Genomic DNA, 21676 nt, shown 5'->3' with positions numbered 1-21676 from the left:
TCTCAGAAATAAAATCAAAAGAGAACATGAGAGTTCTTACACTCTAAAGTGTATTTCTTTTCGCTTGTTTCTGGAGAGATGGCGTTATGTAGCATGTCTATTTTACGCAAAAGAATTCAAACTTTTACTCATCTGCAAATACCTAGGGAGCTGGTGATATTTGATTATCCAGATCAGATTTACTCTCTCATGTTAGCAATACCTTTGTCTATCTAAAATTTATATTCTTTAAAACATAAAGCAGCAATTTATGCACATTCATTCTAGAACAGATCTTTTTGCTCTGCTCCGGTTGTATGCTGTTATTTTCCGCCAGGAATGCGTTACATTCTTTAAGAAAGCCATTACATATAGTAGGCCATGAAGAGAACAAACAACTTTTCACTCTTGTGATACTTCAAATTTGAATAGCTTTATGTCCATCATTCTGCTTCAACTATTAATTCATGTGTTACACCAGTGCTTTCGACTTTCTACGTTTGTAAATTACTGATATCATGTCTGTCTATGCAACATATTTTAACTTTTCTTTGAAAGATATTATGATCTGGTACTAAAAGTTACAAGGTCACTAATTTACCTATTATTGGAACATGATAATCACAATGAGTTCTGCTTAAAATTCTGGTGAATTTGGTACTGGTATTAATTTACAAGATTAGACTATCCTATTCCTTATATGTGTTAACAGGTTCCTACTGTAATTTTAAGAAACAGAAAATCACAAATCAATTAATATATATTCCAGAACAAATGTTTGAATTGGTAATATTTGTTAATGACTCAAAAACTTTGAACTTGATTACAGGCATGGATAATTTTTAGGCTTCTGTTTTCTTGGGTCAGGGCCTATCAGAGCCCTCAGTCCTTGAGGTAGGCTTTGTAGACTGCGCTTTGTACAATGAGATGGAGTTTGCTCAAATTCTACCTGGTGTAAATTTGAGGACACCAGACAAGCGCATGTCATTCAGCTTTGTATTCACACTTCAGATAAGCATATCCACATGGACAACATGGAAATAATTTTACTCGTGTGGAATCTACATTACTAGAAACTTCAGTTCTCTTCATTCCATAGCTGCCATTTGCTTGCTGTTTGCTTTGGTTGTTATATTTGATGTTTGTTTTCTCTGCTTTTTATGGCTAAAACAGGAGCTGCTTTTTTGTTGCTTTTTTTTTTTTTGGCTTGTTTGCTTATGGGCTTTTTGTAGGAATATTCTTTTGGCTAACATTATGACAATTCTATTTCCATGTTATTTTTCCCTGGACAATCATGTTTTATTATAATAACCAAATTACAACGGGAGCCAGTAGACAAGAGAGGTTAGGACACAAAAGTCAGAGATGGGAGCACATTATCCATTAACGGGGAGTTTCAGTTTCCCAGGGCGAATTATGAAAGTAATTATAGTGTCTGCTGAAAGGGTAATTGTAAAGACGTATTAAAATAACATGCTGAAAGTTTAGAGTCCAATGCTTGGGCATAGTAAATGATGTAAAATGATTAAATGATAGCTGCTTTTACAATTGCTGTTGATTTCCTTAGCTTTTCTTTCTGAGGAGAATTTTGAATCTGTTTTGAGATACTCTCTCAAAAGTTTCCTTTTGCATTTAGAGTATTTTCTTAGCAAGATTAGAAGGCAGATTCACATGAACTTTTCCTAAGCCTTTCTCTTGATGGTACATATAGCAAATATGTGTGTGGGTGTCATGAGAAAAGAACAACGACAAGACCAGTGAATTTGAAAATCAGCTGTCTGGGGAGGTAGCTCAGTTGATAGACTGCCTTCCTGGTAAGCAGGTCACCCTGATTCCAGCACCAAATGAACTGAATGTTTTGATGCTGTAATCTCTGTACTCAGAGGTAGAGGCAGGAAAATCTTTGCTCAGGGTCATTCTTAGGTACATAGCAAGTTAAAAGAGCCAGCCTGGGATAAAGAATGTATTCAGGAAAAAATATTATTTGAAAATGTTATCCCCATATAAGCAAACTTCTTAGAGAAATACATGCCTAGAGAACACCACAGGGAACCCAAGTCACAAATCCTATTTTAAAAAATCCCAGTGGGGGCTGGAGAGATGGCTCAGAGGTTAAGAGCCTGCTCTTCCAAAGGTCCTGAGTTCAATTCCCAGCAACCACATGGTGGCTCACAACCATCTGTAATGTGGTCTGGTGCCCTCTTCTGGCCTGAAGACAGAATATTGTATACATAATAAATAAATAAATATTTTAAAAAATCCCAATGGATGTTGCTGTGTAATTGTTAAAAACTGCTTAAATAATGGAACATTAAATACATTAATTAGATATTGTCATGTGGTGTAGGAGTTCCTTCTGTTTGTTTGTTGCTTTCATTGGTTCGTGAATAAAGAAACTACCTTGGCCTAGTTGATAGGGCAGAACTTAGGTAGGTGGGGAAGACAGAATTGAATACTGGGAGGAAGAAAGGTGGAGTAGGAGAAAGACCATGGATCCTCCACCTGAGACAGATACTGGTTATTATCTTTGTCGGTAAGCCACTGCCATGTGGCAATATACAGATTAATAGAAATGGGTTACTCTGTGACGTAAGAGTTAGTCAATAAGAAGTTAGAACTAATGGGCCAAGCAGTGTTTTAATTAACACAGTTTCTGTGTGGTTTTTTCGGGTATAAGCTAGCCAGGCAGCCAGGACAAACAAGCAGGCTATTTCCTCTGCAACAGTCATGTTTTTAAAATGTGATATTTCCATCTGATTTTTGCATTTGATGTATAAAATTTCTGAAAAGCAGGCAGTCATGTTTTTCTGGGATAGACATTGTTAGGGTAAATGATCATACTTGCTTTCACATTGACACATACCTCAGAAACAGAATATTAGATTCTCTAAACATACTTTAGAAGACACTGGAGACACACAAAAGAACCATGGTTGACTTCATTCTCTTTTAGGGGTCATTTCTATTATGCAGTAATTGGAATTTCAGGAGTGCTTCAATCCAACACTAGAAGTGTTATGAACTATTGAGTATATTCTACTTTTGAAATAGTCTAAACTGCACTTTCTTTTTAAAAAATTACAGAAAGTTTAATATAAAAATTCAATTACATTTATATGTAACAGTAATGAGCAATAGCAGTGTAAAATTCAAATTCATTAGATTTACAAAAGCAAGAAGAGAATCTAATCTCAGTCATGTCTACCAGTACATGTACATGATATATGTAAAACTCTGATAGAAGCTAACTACACTCTAAACAAGTGAAGCTGCACCCGATACAGTATTTTATGATTACTTAAAATTATAGACATGCATATCTGCACATACAGTCACGCGCACTTTAAATGAAATTTTGCAACTTGGGGTGAAAATGCTTCCCCCTGCTCGTATTGAACAGTACTCTAAACCTAGCCTAGAGGACATACAAGAGCCACATTCCTACTACAATCAAAGTTCTAACTGCCTTCTAAATAATTATCTATGCCCATGGATGAGTGTAACTCCCACAGCTCATCACCGCTCTTCAGAGAAGTGCCCCTCAGTAGACTGAAATCATTACAGAAATCCACAACTTGCCAAAATGGCCAGAACAACTGCCTGGTATACCTATCCCAAATTGATACACCTATAATACAACCTGTGCATCCAAGGTTCAGCGAGCATCACAGAAGAGGGAACAGAAAGTCTGTGAGAGGAAGAGAACCAGGTTGTTTACCGACAGACAATGTATTATATGTATGACATGGATTGGCACTCATGAAATGTTAACACTGTGATCACCTGAACAAGACCTGAAAAATAACACCACCAATCGACTTTTAAGTATAGATGGAGGAAATCTCACAAGGCCCTAAACCTGAATACATGGCTTTCGGGGAAGACTAAGTCATCTGTAGAAAGGAGTGCCCTCATATGTTATCCAATCCCAAGAACTCAGATATACACATATCTATATCACAGTAACAAAGAATAATAGATAATGGTTTTGAGAAGAATTTGGAGACAAGGGAGGAGAAAGAGAGAGCGGAACAGATGTAAACTGATCTCTCTTCATGTCAATATTTTTATTTTACCCTTTTATATTTCATTCATAAAATTAAAAGAACCTTCTACTTACATTATGGAATCTATTTTAATTGCATCTGCTGAAATCGAGGAATGCTTTGCATATGAAGTTTCTTTATGAATCCATCATACAAAACTGTTATAGTTCTGCTTTCACAATAAGCACACGAATAAAGTTTCAAGATTCTAGGATACTGTACCTGCTACTATCCCAATGAGTGGGATGAGAACTGCGAACACAAGAAGGTAGAGAGCAACTAGGGCAGTTTTGAAGGACTTCAGCTTCTCCTGAGGGGAAGAGCCATTTTTAGGATCTAAAACAGAGCAAAAGAAAACAGAGCAAAACCCCAAACTATTATTAAAAAACAAAAAATAAAACAAAACAAAAAAAAACTTAATTAAAGTCTTGGTAACTGGTGCTGGGAATAAGGTTTAACAGATGAAGAGCTTGTTGTACAAGTAAGAGATCATGACTGTATATGATCTCCTATTTGTACATCTCACATGGTTGAACTATATCACATGATTGAACTATAACACACAATTATTTTAAATGGGAAAAAAGTGAGTCACATTTTGACAAAAGTTCAGAATGCATCAATAAAGCCCATTCTCTGGATCTATGAGAATGTCATACCTATACTTATCTCTTTGACATACTTTCACATAGGACAGGAATTTTTATAAAGGGATATGGATTGCAGTGGACTATGCTGATACTGAGGGAAAATGGTAAATTGTTTCCATATTTATTGTGTAGGGAGTATTTATGTGTGTTCATGTATTGTGTGACTACCTGTGTACAGCTGGATTTCTGTGGAAGCTCATGGTCAGTGTTTAGATGTCCTCCTCTATTGTTCTTCACTCTTCCCTTTTGAGAGAGGGTCTCTCATGGAACCTATATTTTCTTGGTTTCACTATACTGGTGATCAGGGAGCTTCGGGGATCTGCCTGTATTTGTCTTCCCAGTGCTGTGTTCAGAAGAGTGCTCTGCCACCCTCTGCTTTCTACACAGGTTCTGAAGATCCAAATTCAAGTCTCTCTGCTTGCACAGCCAGCGCTTGACTGAATAAGCCACTTCCTAAGCATCTTCCTAAGAGGGTTCTGTATAGCCCAGACTAGCACCACAGTCACTCTGCAGCAGAAAATAGCCTTTAACTCACGATTTCCCTGCCTCTACCTCCTAAGTTCGGGAATTATAGATGTGCACCACTTTGTTCACCTCTGTTCAATTCCATTTTGTGAAACATGGAAAGGGAAAGAAATGAACATTTAAAAAGGTACAGTCAAGAAAAAAAAGTAAAGAATGGAAATGAAAAGAACAACCCATTATAAAAGCAAGTTGAAACTGTATTTCAGGCTGACTAAATGGGAATCACATTTGTGCACCTTGTGTGCGTCTGAAGCATAAGGAGGTCAGGGGTCAGTTCATCTGGAACTGGATTCGCAATGGTTATGAGATGCCACGTGCATGCTAGGCACCAAAGCCAGGTCCTTTGAATAAGCAAGTGCTCTTAGACATGGAACAATCACTGTCCCTTCCACTTTATTTTTGAGAGAAGTTCTCTCACTGAACCTGGAAATTACAGATTTAATTAGATGGACTGCCCCAGAAGCCACAGGAATTTTCCTGTTACTGCCTCTCCCACACAGGAATTACAGGTGTCAACTGCCACATGTGATTTGAATTTGCATTTGTAAACTCATGAGTTTTGCATGCTGTTTCCTTTACCTGAAACCTCTCTGTAATGCTTCTCTTTTCACCCATATCCTCAGATATGGGCATCAAGGATTAGTAGATGGATAAAACTTTCTGTTCTGTCACCTCAAGCCTGATCAGAAGCTGGTGAGCTTTGCTTCTTTTGTGTTCCTGTCCCAATCTGATTCATCAGTTGTAAGTGGAACTTTTATCCTCCCTAAAAGATATGCAGAAGTACTAGCTCTAAATAACTATGAAGACGAGTTTAATGAACTAGGGTCACTGCAGATGTAGCCAAGTGTAAATGATGTCTTGTGGTGTGATAACTATTCTGATGACTGGATCTTTACAAGAAGAGAAAAGAACATACACAGGAAAACGAACTCTCAGAAGCAAGAAGCAGAAGTGCAATGATGCACCTAAAAGCCGGGACTACCAAGAATTGCCAGAAACCACTAGAAAGAGACATGGCCTTTAAATGACCTTTGTTCATTTGGATACCTTGATTTAAGACTTCTGGGACAGAGAACTGTGACAAAACAAACAAACAAATCTGAACTGATTTAAGCCACTCAACCCAGGACCTGTGCCACTGTCATTTTCTACTTACTGGGAGGAAGCAATGTTGTCATTGAGCGAGCATCAAACTTCACAGATTCTGAGTAGCTATCAGCATCCTCTGGTTCATCAGGGAAGAGCCTCTGTTGCTCTATGATCTATTAAACACACACAGAATACACGAATCCCATATGAAATTGTTGAGGTTTCTCATGGTGTTTTAAGTTATTTATAATTAATATTTAATTTTAGCAAGCAAAAGTATAATTAAATACACATGCCACATAGTCTTTCTCTTGACTTTTCACTGAAGTATTAAAAAATCAAATTTATAGGGCTGTGTGGATAGTAGCCAATAAAGTGCCTGCTGATCAAGCATGAATACCTGAATTTGGATGCCTATCATCCCCCAAAAAGCTAGACATGGTACAGTCCTAGTGATCCGATCTGGAGACAGGAGGATCTCCAGCACTATGATGACCAGTCTGTGTAACCTGCTGATGAATCTCAGAGAGAGTAAGGGATCCTGTCACAAAATAGATGGTGCAAAGAAGTAGGAGACAATATCCAGTGTTGACCTTTGATTTCCACATACAGGTACACACACGTACAGGCTCACATGTTTAGCTTCACTACCTCCAGACATGCACTGACATGCACACAACACGCACTCACACATAAGTTCCAAACACATGAAAAACAGACGGAAGAGGTCCGATTCTTGAGGACTCGCTGTGCTGTTCTCTGTGGAAAGGCATCTGTGTTTACAGGCATGTGGTCTTTGCATGTGAAGAGGAGTAGACTTACTTTTCTAAGGACAAAAAGATTCAACTGGCAGAAAAATAACTAGCTAAAGAGAAACAAATGATTTCCCCTAGAACAAATAGCCTCGTGTTTTGGGACAAATATTTCCTGTGACTTTCTGGACTGATTCGTTACACACAGCTTAGTGAGCCAGACTTCCTTGCCAGGGCATCTGCTTATCTGTTTAGAAAGATAAAGTCAAGTAATTAGATTTAAATGCACAGGAAAAGGTAACTTTTCTTTCTTTCCCTTCTAACTGGCGCTCTCTCCCTCATCTCCTTCCTCTTGTTCTCCTTCTCTTTTCTTTCTCTCTCCTCTTTCTCCCCAACTCTTCTCTATTTCTTTATATGTTTACATTACACAACGTAAGTCTGCTCTTGTATCATTTTAATTCAATCACTATTCTACTGAGCAATATATACCTTTATTTCTAGTGGCAGTAGTCAGTTATCAAAGCCCTGAATGTTTTAATATGGAGCTAAATGGGCCACCATGACAGACTTCCTGATATGTGAGTGGAGAGGGTCAATAATTTGCAAGTCATAGTGAGAGGAGCAAAAGTCTGGCCTGGGATTGGACATTGAGGTGACACTTATGACAGCATTGCACTGCACATTCAAAAGATAGCAAAAAGAATCCTGAAAGTTTTCACTAAAAGGAAATATTTAACATACAAATTACAACATAGTACTCACTAAGATGTACACTTTTATATTTACATTTATAAATTTAATTGTGACCAAGATTAGCTCAGTGGTGAAACACTTACCAAGCACGTAACAGGTCTCATTCTTACTTCCAATTATACAAAATATCTTAATTGGGTTTTCTATTGCTGCAATAAAACACCATGACCAAAAGAAAGTTGGAGAGGAAAGGGTTTATTTGGTTTATACTTTCATATTGCTGTTCATTTGCCAAAGAAAGTCAAGACAGAAGCTCAGACAGGGCAGGAACTTCGAGACAAGAACAGATACAGAGGCCAGGTGGTAAAGAATTGGGTGGAAAAGTGTTTGCACACTGTTACTGGAATCATTTTGTTACTCGCTGTCACTGGTTCTTCTCCAAATGAGTAAAGAAGGCTCTAGCAAGCCTCTTGAGATATCCTGAATTCATTTTCCCCTCAATGCAACGGAAACATTGCAGGCCATTCACTCTATTGTCTATGGAGGAATGTTTATGAACAAAGATGAAGACACATGTCCCTGAAACAAACTTCTAGAATGTAAGCTAGCAGATCCGTGTCCAGTTTTGTTCAACATTGTATTGCCAGAGCTTAAGGCAACCTGGAACTTCGAATATCCTTTATAAGTGTTGAGTGGATAACTGTGTTAGACTTTCTAAGACTTAATCTCATGTATTTGTCTTTGCTTGCCAAGTGAGGTGGACATTTAGAAAACCAGGGAACTGCAGGGATGAGTTCTTTGGCAAACGGAAATTCTTCACAATTTTTGTTTGTGATCCAGATTCTGTGGGGTTTTTACTTTAATTCTAGGGTCCCCCAGTACCATCCTTGACCCTGTACTAATGTAACAGTCTCCACAAGAACTTAGTATTTCAATTCTCTTTTTATTTTTTAGTATTCATTCTCTTATAGGAAATATCTTGTCACGCCTTGAAAATTCATATCCAAATTGACAATCTTAGGCAGGCTTATCTTCTAGTTTAGGCAGCCTGAGCTTGCATCAAAACCAAGGTGTATATTTCCTAGCTTTGTCTCAGCCTCTCCACAAGCTAGAACACTAATATGAGGAAGATGAAGCCAGACTGAAATGCTTTGGATAAAATTGTACTAGAGTAATTTTCCTTTTTATGTATATATATTTTGCTGTCTTTTGGATCCAGAAGTAGACTTGCCTCTTAGGGCTTAGGAACACAAACTGCCTCTGTCCTGGTCCTTGTCTGCAATCCTTTGATTCTTGTGAGTCACAACAGGCCACTGGTTTCATCCACATCCTACTGACATTTGCAGGGACATGTTACTAGCTTTAGGCCAGGGTGATGTAGGTATGGGAGATTAGTTTGGTAGGATGTTTATCTAAGCTAGGTTTTAACCTCTAACCATCAATAATAGTTTTTAAATCACCAAATCTCGGATTCTCTTGCAGTGTTATTCCCAGCTGCTGAAGTTTCTTGTAGGAGATATAGGAACAATGTCTATTCCCTCCTTTTAGATCCTAGTGATAAATGACAGTATGATTCCAGAACATCACAGTTCACACTGGGAAACTGAAGTAATAAGGGTGGCGGGGCTGCGTCCCCAACACCCCAGCCGCCTGCTCGGCTAGCTTATGCCCGAAAAAATTACACGGAAACTGTATTCATTTAATCACTGCTTGGCCCATTCTCTTCTAGGCTAATTCTCACATATTAATTTAGCCCATTTCTAATCATCTGTGTGTAGCACCCCAAGGTGCGCTTACCGGGGAGATTCTAGCCTATGTCCATCCTGGGTCGGAGCTTCATGCTGGGAGCGGGGCATGGCATCTTTCTCAGGCGTCTGCTCCCGAGAGGACAGCAGTCGAGTCTGAGCTCACTTCCTCTTCCTCCCAGCGTTCTGTTCTGTTTACTCCTCCCACCTATCCTCTAACCAATAAAATGGGCCAGGGCAGTTCCTTTATTAGCCAATGACCTTCCTCCATCAGGAAACAATGAGTTTACTGGGCTTACTTAAAGTGCATGACTGATGGGTTTTTATAGAAACATGGCGGACTTTAGTGCAGCTCCTCTGGCAAGTCTATGGATAATTTCTTTCACGTCTTTGCATAGATGAAGCCTCCTTTCCATACTAATTATGAGCCTACATGTAGCCCTCAGACCATTCCTGAGTTCATAACTCTACTTGTATAGCCACATGCAAATAGCTCGAAGAGTGGCCAGATACTCTGGTAACTGTCCAGTGAGCCTTCCCTCTCCCTCATTCACACTTTGACGAGAGGATGTCAAACCGTCCACAGGCTCAGTGGTGACAGACGCTAACAGGTAGGCGCAGATGATCTCAAAGATGGTAGCAGTGTGGCTGGGAAGCTAGCAACTTCTAACACTCCCAATCCTCATCTGTGTATTTTTTCAAACACAGTATTTTCCTCGACACCCACAGTTCTATGAGGATTATGAACATCGACTCTGAACGTAGATGTAGCCATTTCATCACTGTGGGCAACATCTGCTCTCAGCAATCTACTGCTGGGATGCCTTTAATAAACATTCGTATTCGTGACAAAAACATCTTCATGAACAACTGCAGCAATAAAAATTCCTCACATGTTGTGCGATATCTATCAATTTACTCCCTATAGTTTTAGCCCTTTAAAGTATGTTGGAGGGAAGAGAAACAGGCATATAGAGACAGCTTCATTTGAAAAAAAAAAAAACTGAGAAACAAAGTTGCAAACAAGCTTGATTAGTGGACAAGTAAGCAAAAACGATCCTGTACTTTCAGATACAGACAAACCTTTGGTTATTTTCTGTATGATTTTGCTTTGAGACAGTGTGTTACGAGGTCAGCCTGTCTAACCTTAACACACACTCTTCCTCAGACACCTAAACGCTGTGATTACAGGTGTGCTATTATGCCTTCCCCCATACCTGCACAGTGAGTGTGCCAGACCCAGCTCTTGTCCTTTTGTCTCTCCCTATTTGCTCCCCTGATGACCTCAGTGCTTGCATTTCAGATGCAAGGATCTGTGTTTGATCCCCAGAGCCATAAAATGAAGATAAAGATAAAGCAAAACAAAATGAAAACTTACATACATAAATAAAAAAAAAATATTTTCCAGAATGAGTGGGCTTCCTAGATCGGCTTGTACCTCAAGGAAAGTTCATATTTCTTTAATGCGAAATTTAAAATTTTTGCTTTTTTTCCCCTGGAAAATGTTTCTGGCTTGCTTGAAGTTAGTTCCCTAACGCAAAAGGTATCACCAGTGCATCCCATCTCGTCCCAAAGGAATTTATTATTAAATTTATTGAATTATTTCAACTTTCTTCTGATTATAACTATGAAAATTTTGTAAATGTTAGAGCACATACCCAGGTCGAGTCCTTCCTTGTCAGCATTGTCATGCGATGCTAAATGCACTTTCCAAACACCAAACAACTTCACATCCAATGGCTTTTCCCGCCACACCCAGCTGCACTGATAAAGGATGGGGGAATTCTTTGAGCTTGTACAATCTACGCACAGAGTGTTCTCATGAGAAGCAAAACACTTCTCTACCATGTCAGCTTTTTATAAAGGGTCAAAAGTTCATGGAAGTAGCAACAGGAAAGCCATAGGAAAGAACTCTGTGGTTCACACGAACCACAGTCTTCATTTTTGCTTTCCAGTTTATCACTAAAACAATGAGGGCCATGGAAGCCTGAGGCAGAAGTCAACTTCTACCATCCTGTCATTTTTATACAGTAAAATGCCATCAGTCGTCACAGGTAACTTTAGTCTTTGAACACATGTCTGGATTTACACAGTGAGCACTGTAGTGTGCATACTGATGGGTGTAACACATTCCCCTTAAAAATCATGTTTTCCTCCTTCTTTGATTTTCTTTTTTAAATTTAAAATAATGAACTACATGATATTTAACCAAACATGAGAATGTATAGATAGTTTCTTATACCACCCCTCCTTTTCTGGAGCACATGATTTTTCTAATATATACTTTGATGTCATAGCTATTGTGGTCAGTTAGATTTATTCTTTTGATATTCTTTTGTTGAACCGCTAGACTAAGTGAAAACTACTGCGAATTTCCTGGTATCTACTATTGTTTGGAAAGATGGTAGAATACCATATATGTTTGAGCAGTATGTAAATGAGGAGATTATAAATTGAATTCATCACCATAGACTTGCTCAGATATTAACAAGAGTGGTGATATTTTTAAGACATCTTTGTTTTCATGTTTATAACTATTGTAGAAGAGATATTTTCACTCAATCATTTCTTAATTACTGTACCCCTTAGGTATTGTCTGTTCATATCCATTGCTTGAACAATACAGGGACACTTTCTTAAACCCATATGTAACTAAGTAAGGGATTAGTGTATGTCATCTATTTACTATTTGTTTTTGTTGCTGTTGTTATCGTGCTAGCACTGGACTTGCGAACAAATGTGTGCTCATCAAAGGGTGTCACAGGTGAACTATACCCCCAACACTCTCTTACTTTTAATTTTGAGACAGGATCTCACTAAATTGCTCAGGCTGGCCTTGAACTCACACTGTAGCTCAAGCATGCCTAGAGCTTGATGTCTGACTGCCTTGGCATTCTAAGTAACTAGATCACAGACTTGTGACCATGCTTACTGCCACTCTCTTTTCATATTTACTATACATCATTTTTTCTAAGACAAATCTCTACATATATTTGCTGTGATCTTCTTACAAGCAAAATTTTTAACATTGGGGCAAATTGCTTCAGTGTCATTGACCTTAATCTTTTAAAATAATAACCTTGTTTTTATAAATAAGTAGTTGACAATTTGCATCTTTTTTTTTTTTTTTTTTTTTTGGTTTTTCGAGACAGGGTTTCTCTGTGGTTTTGGAGCCTGTCCTGGAACTAGCTCTTGTAGACCAGGCTGGTCTCAAACTCACAGAGATCTGCCTGCCTCTGCCTCCCAAAATTTAAAATCAGTATATTTGGGCAAGCATTGTTTCCATGCTGAAGAGATGAGTGTATAAAAATTTCTGTTAGCAACTGAACCATATATGTGCCTGATGGTCATGATAATTATCCTTTGAAATAGAAAGAGCATCAACATTTGAATCTAATAGCAGAAAGTGACTAAAAACATGTGATGAAGATACATTTTATAAAATTCTCAAAAAATAAAAACAGAAAGATAAAAAATAAAGCATTAACAAGCATGCTAAATGGAAAATGCCATATTTTAGGTAAGTGATATTTAAGAAATCAAGCACATATTTTAACAATTTTGAATTATAAAAATATATTTTTATAATATTATATATATGTAAAGGAATACTACAAAGGCAAAAATCATTTTAAGCTTGCCTGGTATGCAGAATAATATGCCAATATATGACTCAGCATTGCTTTACAATTCTATATTACCATATTAGACTTACTTATTTCACCTTCAAGGCAGCTCTGTGAACTATAGAATCAGATCTTCTCTATTTTGCACCTTAGGACCGTAACACCTAAATGGTGTAGGTACTTACTCAGTGTTATATAGTTGGAAGTGAAGTGGTGGACTTGAAAACAAGCAGATAGTGTACTTATACAATGTGAGCTCTCAGCTACTACCCTAAACATTCATCATTTCAGCTCGGTGACTATTCTGCCCCAGTTCCACATGGCCAGTGATAACACCAGCCCACTTTTATGCTGTGTCTTACTCATCAATCAATATCACTCTAAATTGTAACATCTCCATGAATTTATTTCTTATAGTTCTTTCTCCTTTTAAAGTAAGAGCCCCTCCTCTTCATACAGTAGTTACCTATATCAATTTTATTCTATGTAGTATGCTCATGTCATATTAATTGTATTTTATTCTTTGTATCCCTTCCCCATATGCAATTCAAAAACTATCTACAGAAGAGACTCAGACGATATCACTCTATGAACAAGTCAAGATTAATACAATCATCTGGTTAAAACCACACATGTCACATGAAGAGAAAGGAACAAACTAATTTATTAAAATACTTTGAATAAAGCCAACATTTTAGCAAAACACACAGAGTTACTTGCTAAGATGACTATAAAGTAGTTTGTTTCAGGCATATTTATTGTGTTTTCATTAATGAAAACCTTGGCAGGAATTTTTACTATTATCTTACCTGTTGAACAACAAAACCAAACTATTAGTGATAGAAGAAGAGTTCTGCTAGAAATTATTGATCAGCACTCTCTCTTTCTTTTACCATCTCTCTTTCTCTCTCCCCTCACATACTCACATGTATGCAGACTAAACTCACACCATCAATAGAAGTAATTTCGGAAAAAATAAATTAAAATATACCTCTTTTGTCATTGCTGGAAAAGAAGACCGCAGTGATTTATCTGCTTCCCTCTCTTTACAATTGAAACCTAAAATTTTTATCACATAGTATTTCAGCATCTGGCCCACAAGGAAAGGAAATGACACAGTTGTGTGTTGAAAATCTTTCTTTGAAATGTGTTTCAATAGCCGTCTCATCCATGCACAAGTTTGCAAAATCTAAATTTGTCAGATAACTCATTCCCCTTTCCTCACAGGATATTGTAAAAAGAAAAGGGGAAGTTAAAGCAAAGGAAAAGCAAGAATTTTGGAGCAGAGTTCAAAATTAACCCCATGCCAGTCACCCTGGTGCAGAAGTTATGTATGACCTCTCCCGCAGCCGTTATTTCCCACCGCATCTTCTTGCAGTCATACAGTGCTGAGAGAAAAAACCCTGTTTGTTTGTTTTTTCTCTTTGCCATTCTTTCCCCCCGGTCTTTTTAGAAAAGAGTAAAGTAAAAGCATAAAACAAAACATAAGGAAAGTCATTGGCACTTAACAATGGAAAGCAACAGCGCTGCTGCTCACTCCAGCTCTCTCTGTAGTGGTGGTAGCAGTATCGCTTTCTTTATTATCTATGAGCATATCGGACTAAAGCAAGCTGAAGCATCAGCTTAATGGGAGGGAAAACCCTTCACCTTTCTAACACGTGGTCAGAAGTTTGTACGTTCTGTTTTGTTCATTCACTCACATTCCACAAATTCAAATATGACACAATTAAAAATTCAATATTGCATTTTTAAGCTTTTCTAGTTATTATTTCTGAACGGAGACACATAGATTATGTTCCACAAGCAATGGTTGGTGCTCCAAACAGAAGGAATCTTACTTTTCTTTTTAAAATAAAATTTTCTTCTTTCATACACTACATCTCTGCAGCAGCCTCCCACCCTCCGCACTTGCCAGCACCCCCCAGCACCCCCCAGTGCCTATATCCCCTCCATATCTACTGTTCGTCCCTTCCCTTTCCTAAAAGAGGAGGCCTCTTGGGGTTATCAACTGAATATGACATAACAAGTTACATTACGACTAGGCATATACCTTCATATCAAGTCTGGGTGAGGCAATCCATAGAAGGCAAAGGGTCCCAAAAGAAGGTGAAAAGTCAGAGATACCCAGCTCCCACTCTTAGGCGTCCCACAAAGCACCAAGCCAACAACTGTAATATATGATGAGTATCTAGCCTAGGTCCATGTGGGCTCCCCAAGCTGCCATTTCTAACTCTGTGAGCCCCTATGAGCCCTGCTTAGTTGATTCAGTACACCATCGCCATGAGAGGCTCCTGGCAGCTGATAGAGCACTTGCTGAAACCCAGAGTCAAACATTAAACAGAGAGAGATTTCAAATTGGAGATTTCCATAGAGTTCCTCCCCTTGGAGCTTGAAACCTCAGGGAAAAGGGGGAGGAATAATTGTAGGAATCATATTTCTTAATCCACAATGGATCAAATCAGTAAGCCCAAAGGTACCTGCAATCAGTTGACAATGTGTGGTAGAAACAAGACAAAAGCATTTGAGAAAACACGAATGACAGTGTAATAGTCCTAGTGTTTATGATATCAGTATGGCGAACCCATTCTAAAGGTAATTAATAATATACTAAGAGTGGGCAGGTGGTAGAGCATTTGTGTAGCATTAGCCAAGTTGCCTTGGCTCAATCCCTAGCATCACATCTTTTTTAATTAAAAGAAAAATAGCAAAAAAAATATTTAAATGGGGGCATATAACTTCTAGCCATGATGTTTTAAACAAAAAAGTAGAATTATAAATCCACCCACACTGAACTAGCCCCAAGGCTATTGGGCTATTTCATAGCCACACGGCAGAAGTTTCTCATAAAAGTTGAAAGAAAGAGGAACCGTGAATGGACACAAGATCTCATTCATTTTCCTTTATTATTATTTGTGAATAAATACAATTATAGGGCATGGGGCCTGCGATATCAGGAGTATAAGAATCACATCCTACCCAGGCATAGCAATGCAGGCCTTTGAACCTAGCATTCAGGAGACCAAGTAAGGGGATATGGAGTTTGAGGTCCCCTAGGCATCTAATGAGATCTCATCTCAGGAAGAAAAAAAAAAGATTTTCTATATTGTCAAATGGAGATAACCGGTTAATATTATAAGATCTTTAACATCACACTCAAGGAGTCACCAATTATGACACTGACTTTCCGACTTTCTTTTTTTGAGAACTTTAGACTAGAGCCAGTTGCATGTCTAACCTCTCTGCAACAGCGTGATATATTTAGTTGTACTTCACAATGCTAACCACTTCCCGTCTTCATTGTTTCCTCATTTTCTGGCTAATCTAATTGTTCATGTAAAAAAAAATCCTATTTCTTCTACCTACAAAAATATTAATTATCCACACATTTTGTTTGCATATAAATATGCTTATCTATAATTCTATAATGTGTTGTATTATCTATTAGGTATTGTATAATGTGGTACTATCTCTAACTCTTTACCAGGAAATCAGGGAGAAAAGACTAAACCCAGATCAAGGGCTAATTGAAATTGGGGAAGAATGAGGAATGTCTAAGGACCTGGAGCTTTATTGTCTTATTTACTTACAGTCTCTCTGCCAGGCCTGGTTAGGAAAGTGTGGTGGGCCAAAGAGAAGATTCAGAGGATAAGGGTGCTTGCTCCCACACTTGACCACCTAAGTTTGACTCCCAGGATCCACATGGTGAAAGGAGAGAACTGATTCTTTCAAACTGCCCTCTGACCTCCACATGTGTACTGTGAAGTGTCATCTTACCCATCTCCTCAAAACTTAAATGTTCTTTAGAAAGGAAGTATGACTTTAAGACATACTTAAGTAAAATTTCATTGTCCTTGAACTGTGAGTTACCGCAATTGGTAGTCTAATATACTGATTTTAGACTGTGTCAAAATACATTTTTTCTTAATCGTGGGTTAGCGTGTGTACCATAGAAGGGTGTGTGCAGTCCTCATCAGAAGCATTGCATGGAAAAATCGATCACAAACTTAGGCATATTTTAGGGCTTTTGGGTGGTCACCTATTATCAGTCTCGTGACGCATGGATGGATCAAGTCACTTTATCTCTTCTATCTTTAAACATGTATCTACAGTGAAGACTGCCGAAGATTTGCCTAGCATTCAGTAAAAGTTCATCATCAATTGGGGAACTGGACTGGAAAAGCTGAGTTGAATGCTTTAGGGTTCATTGCATCAAAAGCTTAACTGAAGACCTAACATTTTATATTCTCTAAGAGTTACTTATATGTTTAAATTTGCAACTGGTCATTAGTTGTAAGAAATAAAATATGACATACAGAGTCTGGAGACAAGGCTTAGGAATTAGCAGAATATACTGCTTTTCCAGCGGATCCAAGTTTAATTCTAAGCACCCATGTCAAGTGGCACACAGCCGTGTGCAATTTCAGATCATGGCATCTAACGCTTTCTTCTGCATTCACAGATACTGCACTCACATGCACAAATCCACACATGCACACACACACACACAGAGTCTCACACACACATATAATAAAAATAATAATAAATGTATGTTTTGACATAAGTATGTGATTTTTCTACTAATATTTGTGTGTTCTGAAATCAAGCAAATGAGTTCTGACTTACATACAGAGTTTGAAAATGCCGGAGTGGGTATATATATATATATATATATATATATATTAAAGTGAATATTATGACTACATAAAACTATCAAAACAATGCAAAATGTTGGCAAATACAGAGAAGCTGAGCAGAAATTGGTTTACCTCAGGCAGAATCCACCAGAGGCTCAAACTTGTAGGAATATAACATAGAAACTGTTTTTTAAAAAAGAAACCATGGGCTCCTCACTTGAGCCCCAAAGCCCACATTTTGCATTTGTTTCCTCTAGATGTTTTACTGTGAGATTTTACAAAGTTCTGTTTCAGACCAGAGAAGGAACACAAATCTGAATTTATATTGGCTTCCAGGAGCAGTACCAATCATAACTACATTTATGACAAAGAACAAATACCCACAGAACTGTCACAGGACAGATCACACCTCACATTCTGGCAAGCATCATCAAAGGCACATATCAAATGCAAAACACTCTACTGGAGTAGGAGTAATCATCTTAGGGAAACCAGTGGTCTAGCTTCAGGAACCAAGCACATCTAAGAGCCAACTTTCTGAGTTAGAGAAGAGATGAGGATCATCTACTCCCTACCTTGACCAGGACCCCTTTTCCAAAGACAAACTTGGGACCACTGGATTCTTTTGTTTTTTCTTATTGGGATCCATTGGGTGCATATGTCTCTGAATTAAAATATTCTATTATTTGCCCCTTTAGTTGATAGATTATTAGGGTGGTGTGATGGTTAATCTTCACTGTCAACTTAAAATGCATCTGAGATGCCTGTGAGAGTGTTTCCAGAGAGATTTCAGTAAGAAGGGAGGAGCCATTCTGACTGCTGTGAGCCACCATTTGATGAGCCAGATTGGGCTTCAGGGCTGACTCAAAAGGATGCCTGCTAGCTGCTAGCAGTTCTCTCTTTCTTAGCGCCTAAATTCTCAATGTAATCAGATGTTGCATGCTCCCATTGCCACATCTTCATCCTCATGTGGTTTCTTCTTAAACCACAGCACAAATGAAACCTTCCTTGCTTTTGACCAGCTATTTTATCACATAAATAACAAACATCACCAATACAAAGAGTAACTAACTTTGGGTTTCTGGTGAATCCTAGCCGGTTGATGCTGATGGACTCAGCATTTGTATTATAACAAGTACACTTAAATATTAATTTTGAAAAATAACAGAAAGCTAAAATAAGCAAAATGAAGTAGTCTAGAACTTGTGGCTCTTTGGAGCTCCCAAACATTCATGGTTTTACCTAAAAACAAACAAACAAAAAAACAAAACCATGACTGTGTGCATGAGGGGTTCTCAGGAGAGATGGCTCAGTGGTTAAGAGCATGGGCTATCGCCAGGGTCAATTTTCAGTTTCTTTATGGTTGCTTTACTACCCTCTGAAACTCCAGTTTCAGTGGCTCCAACATCCTCTTCTGGCCTCTTCAAGATCAGAATTACAACTGGTTCATAGACACACATGTGTGTTTTTGTATACATATGCATCTCTAAATGTAATCTACCAAGCCTATGTAATATCATTTGTATGTACATATTTTTATGTATATTAGTTTTTAAATGGAAGTATATAGGGAAAGTCAAAACCAAAAGAAAAGGCAAATCGAGAGTATACTAGAGGGGGTTTTTGCTTCTGAAGGTTTTTTCTGTAGGGAACATTAAGCAAAGACCAACACGTCACTAAAGCAACCTCACATAAGTGTATGTATGCTAAACAACGCAGGCCACAGAGTTCTTCAACAATTAAGGAAGTATAAAATAAGCATTTACAAAAGAATAGTGGCATATTTCCTTGCAAGGTCAGCTATCTACAGCAACCAACATCCCGGTTCCCCCTTTCCTTAAGATTACACTTTACTAAAAAGAACCAGAAATGTAAGAAAAAAATGTGGATATGAATCTATTTGGGGGTACTATTTTAGATGTATGAATACACATTGTACTGAATTTAGGCAAGTATGATTTCAGAATCCTAAGGAGGGCAGGATTCAGCTTAAGTACGTTTAAGAGCTGTGAAAAAGTCCACTAAGTAAAAATCTAAGAAACAGCAAGCAAATGCATGCCCAGAAATGCTGAAATTTTGAGATGTCAACCTAGGGATTTCACAAACAGACATCTGTAGGGATGGATCTAAGGACCAGAGTTGGATACCCAGCACTAGCTTTAAGGCTGATCACAACAGTGCAAGCCTTCAACTCACATGCTAAAAACCAGAGGCAGATGAGTCCCTGGGGCTCACCGTGCAGCCAGTCTAGCCCACTGGGATAAATTGGTGAGATTACCTGTCCTCCAAACATAATAGCAGCAACAAAATATGGAGGGTGATTAAGGAAGATACTGATACAGACCTCAAGTTTCCATAAAGATGTACACTCATACGTGTGCACGCATGTGAACATACATAGCCAGTCATAAGCACACACAAACACACACATACACACATACACACACACAGAGATAGACAGAGAGACAGAGATAGAGACAGAAACAGAGAGACAGAGAAAGAATGGGCAAGCTATATCCGGGATGAGTGGATGGGAGTGAATTAGAAACTATTTATTTTATAAACATTACATGCCTTCCATTTTATTTGTCTCTATTTTAAAATTAGAAAATTTGACAACAAGTTCATGTATTATCTAGGGTTGCCTGGTCGATAACAGAACATGCTATCAGAATGTATGTTCTTTGAAGTTTTCCCCAGTGAATCACCAGGGTCCCTTAGACCGTCCATAATCACACACAATGGCATATTCTATGCATCTTCTCTCACCTTAATTTCTCCAGACATTATTGCTCATTATTCTTAGTAGGATCTTGAAAGCTGCATTCCTTTTCTTGTGCTTGGATCGGCCTACAGTTGAACAATAAAGGTTGGCTTTTCATGTTCCTCGCATCTCTTAGCATGATTCACTAGCAAATTTAAAAGAGGACTCCTGGGAAGGGGATGAGAATCGAAGAACCTCTTGCATGGCACCCAAGCCCCTGAACTAACAATACCAAACCTCTGCTTGACTTCCAGCTGACTAAGGCTCTGCTTCTGGGAAAATATTGTGCTCTTCTGACTTTTTCCCTAGGAAACTAAGGTACGTCATCCAGGTTCTTTTTTTTCTAGCTCACACCTGATAGTAGACCATGGTATTTCTTTCGTCTTTTCTTTTTTCTTTTCCTACAGTATTTGCTAAAAGCAACATAAAATTTTGAGTCTTCTGTTTGTGCCTTTTATGTATTTGTAAAACAGGCTAGCAAACATTGGCAAGTACCTAATTGTTAAATGACTAAATGGGATAAAATCAATTAAAGAGAGGATAAATATTATATAAATGTTATGTTTATATCTTATAGGGTAAGTAGTGGAATCATAGTTTATTCGCACAGTTTTGGTTAATGTGGACTTGAGAAAACACACATTCAAGATCAGATAAGTTGTATTTTTATTTTTAAGTAATTTCTGAAGGATGTGAAAGCCCATTTTGTTCAAGAGTAGTGTTCGGGAAGGATGTTGCTTCATGTTCTCAGTGAAAACAGAACTTTTCTCCTTTGTTACTTCAGATGCTTTCTCTACCTTGTGTCAGCCTTCTGCTTTGCCCCAGAAGGCTGACTCATTACTCAGAGTCAAGTGGCTGCCTGACCTCCAGCTGCTGACTGCACTGTGTCAAGGGGAAGCCAAACAGCAGATTTCCAGAAGGAAGAAGAGTTCATCTCCATATGAACTTCCACATAAAGTACCCCAAAATGAAATAGATAAGCATAGTCATAGAATTCTTATGGAGTTTTAAGTAATTACTTGACTGTATAAGCAAGCAAACAAAATATGTCTAGGTCTGTTTTGTAAGATTTTGATAATAATATCTCTTATATTTACACAGTCTTTAACACTTGCTATTGTTTTGAGGATCCAGAATATTTTAGTTCTAGAGTTCACAGGTTCAGGCACCACT

The 21676-nt window shown here is 38.1% G+C and overlaps 1 protein-coding gene across 2 annotated transcripts in view; it reads right to left on the bottom strand.

Moving 5' to 3' along the window:
* The window catches only part of Msr1 (macrophage scavenger receptor 1), a 64373-nt gene extending 50236 nt beyond the window's left edge, over positions 1-14137 (bottom strand). For both annotated transcript variants that reach the window (XM_041644416.1, XM_041644417.1), the window contains exons 1-3: positions 14097-14137; positions 6357-6462; positions 4248-4361 (exon numbers count right to left, since the gene is read on the bottom strand). In XM_041644416.1, coding sequence (XP_041500350.1) covers positions 4248-4361; positions 6357-6462; positions 14097-14108 — 232 coding nt within the window. In that variant the 5' untranslated portion in view covers positions 14109-14137. The remainder of the gene's footprint in view (positions 1-4247; positions 4362-6356; positions 6463-14096) is intronic.
* Between the last annotated feature and the right edge of the window lie 7539 nt (positions 14138-21676).

This window comes from Microtus oregoni, unplaced genomic scaffold (genome assembly GCF_018167655.1).
Source record: "Microtus oregoni isolate MIOR12 unplaced genomic scaffold, Mior012 000096F_ref0000112, whole genome shotgun sequence".
Classification (NCBI taxonomy): domain Eukaryota; kingdom Metazoa; phylum Chordata; class Mammalia; order Rodentia; family Cricetidae; genus Microtus; species Microtus oregoni.
The sequence above is the reverse complement of the archived record's forward strand: the minus strand, read 5'-3'. Positions and strand labels throughout refer to the sequence as shown.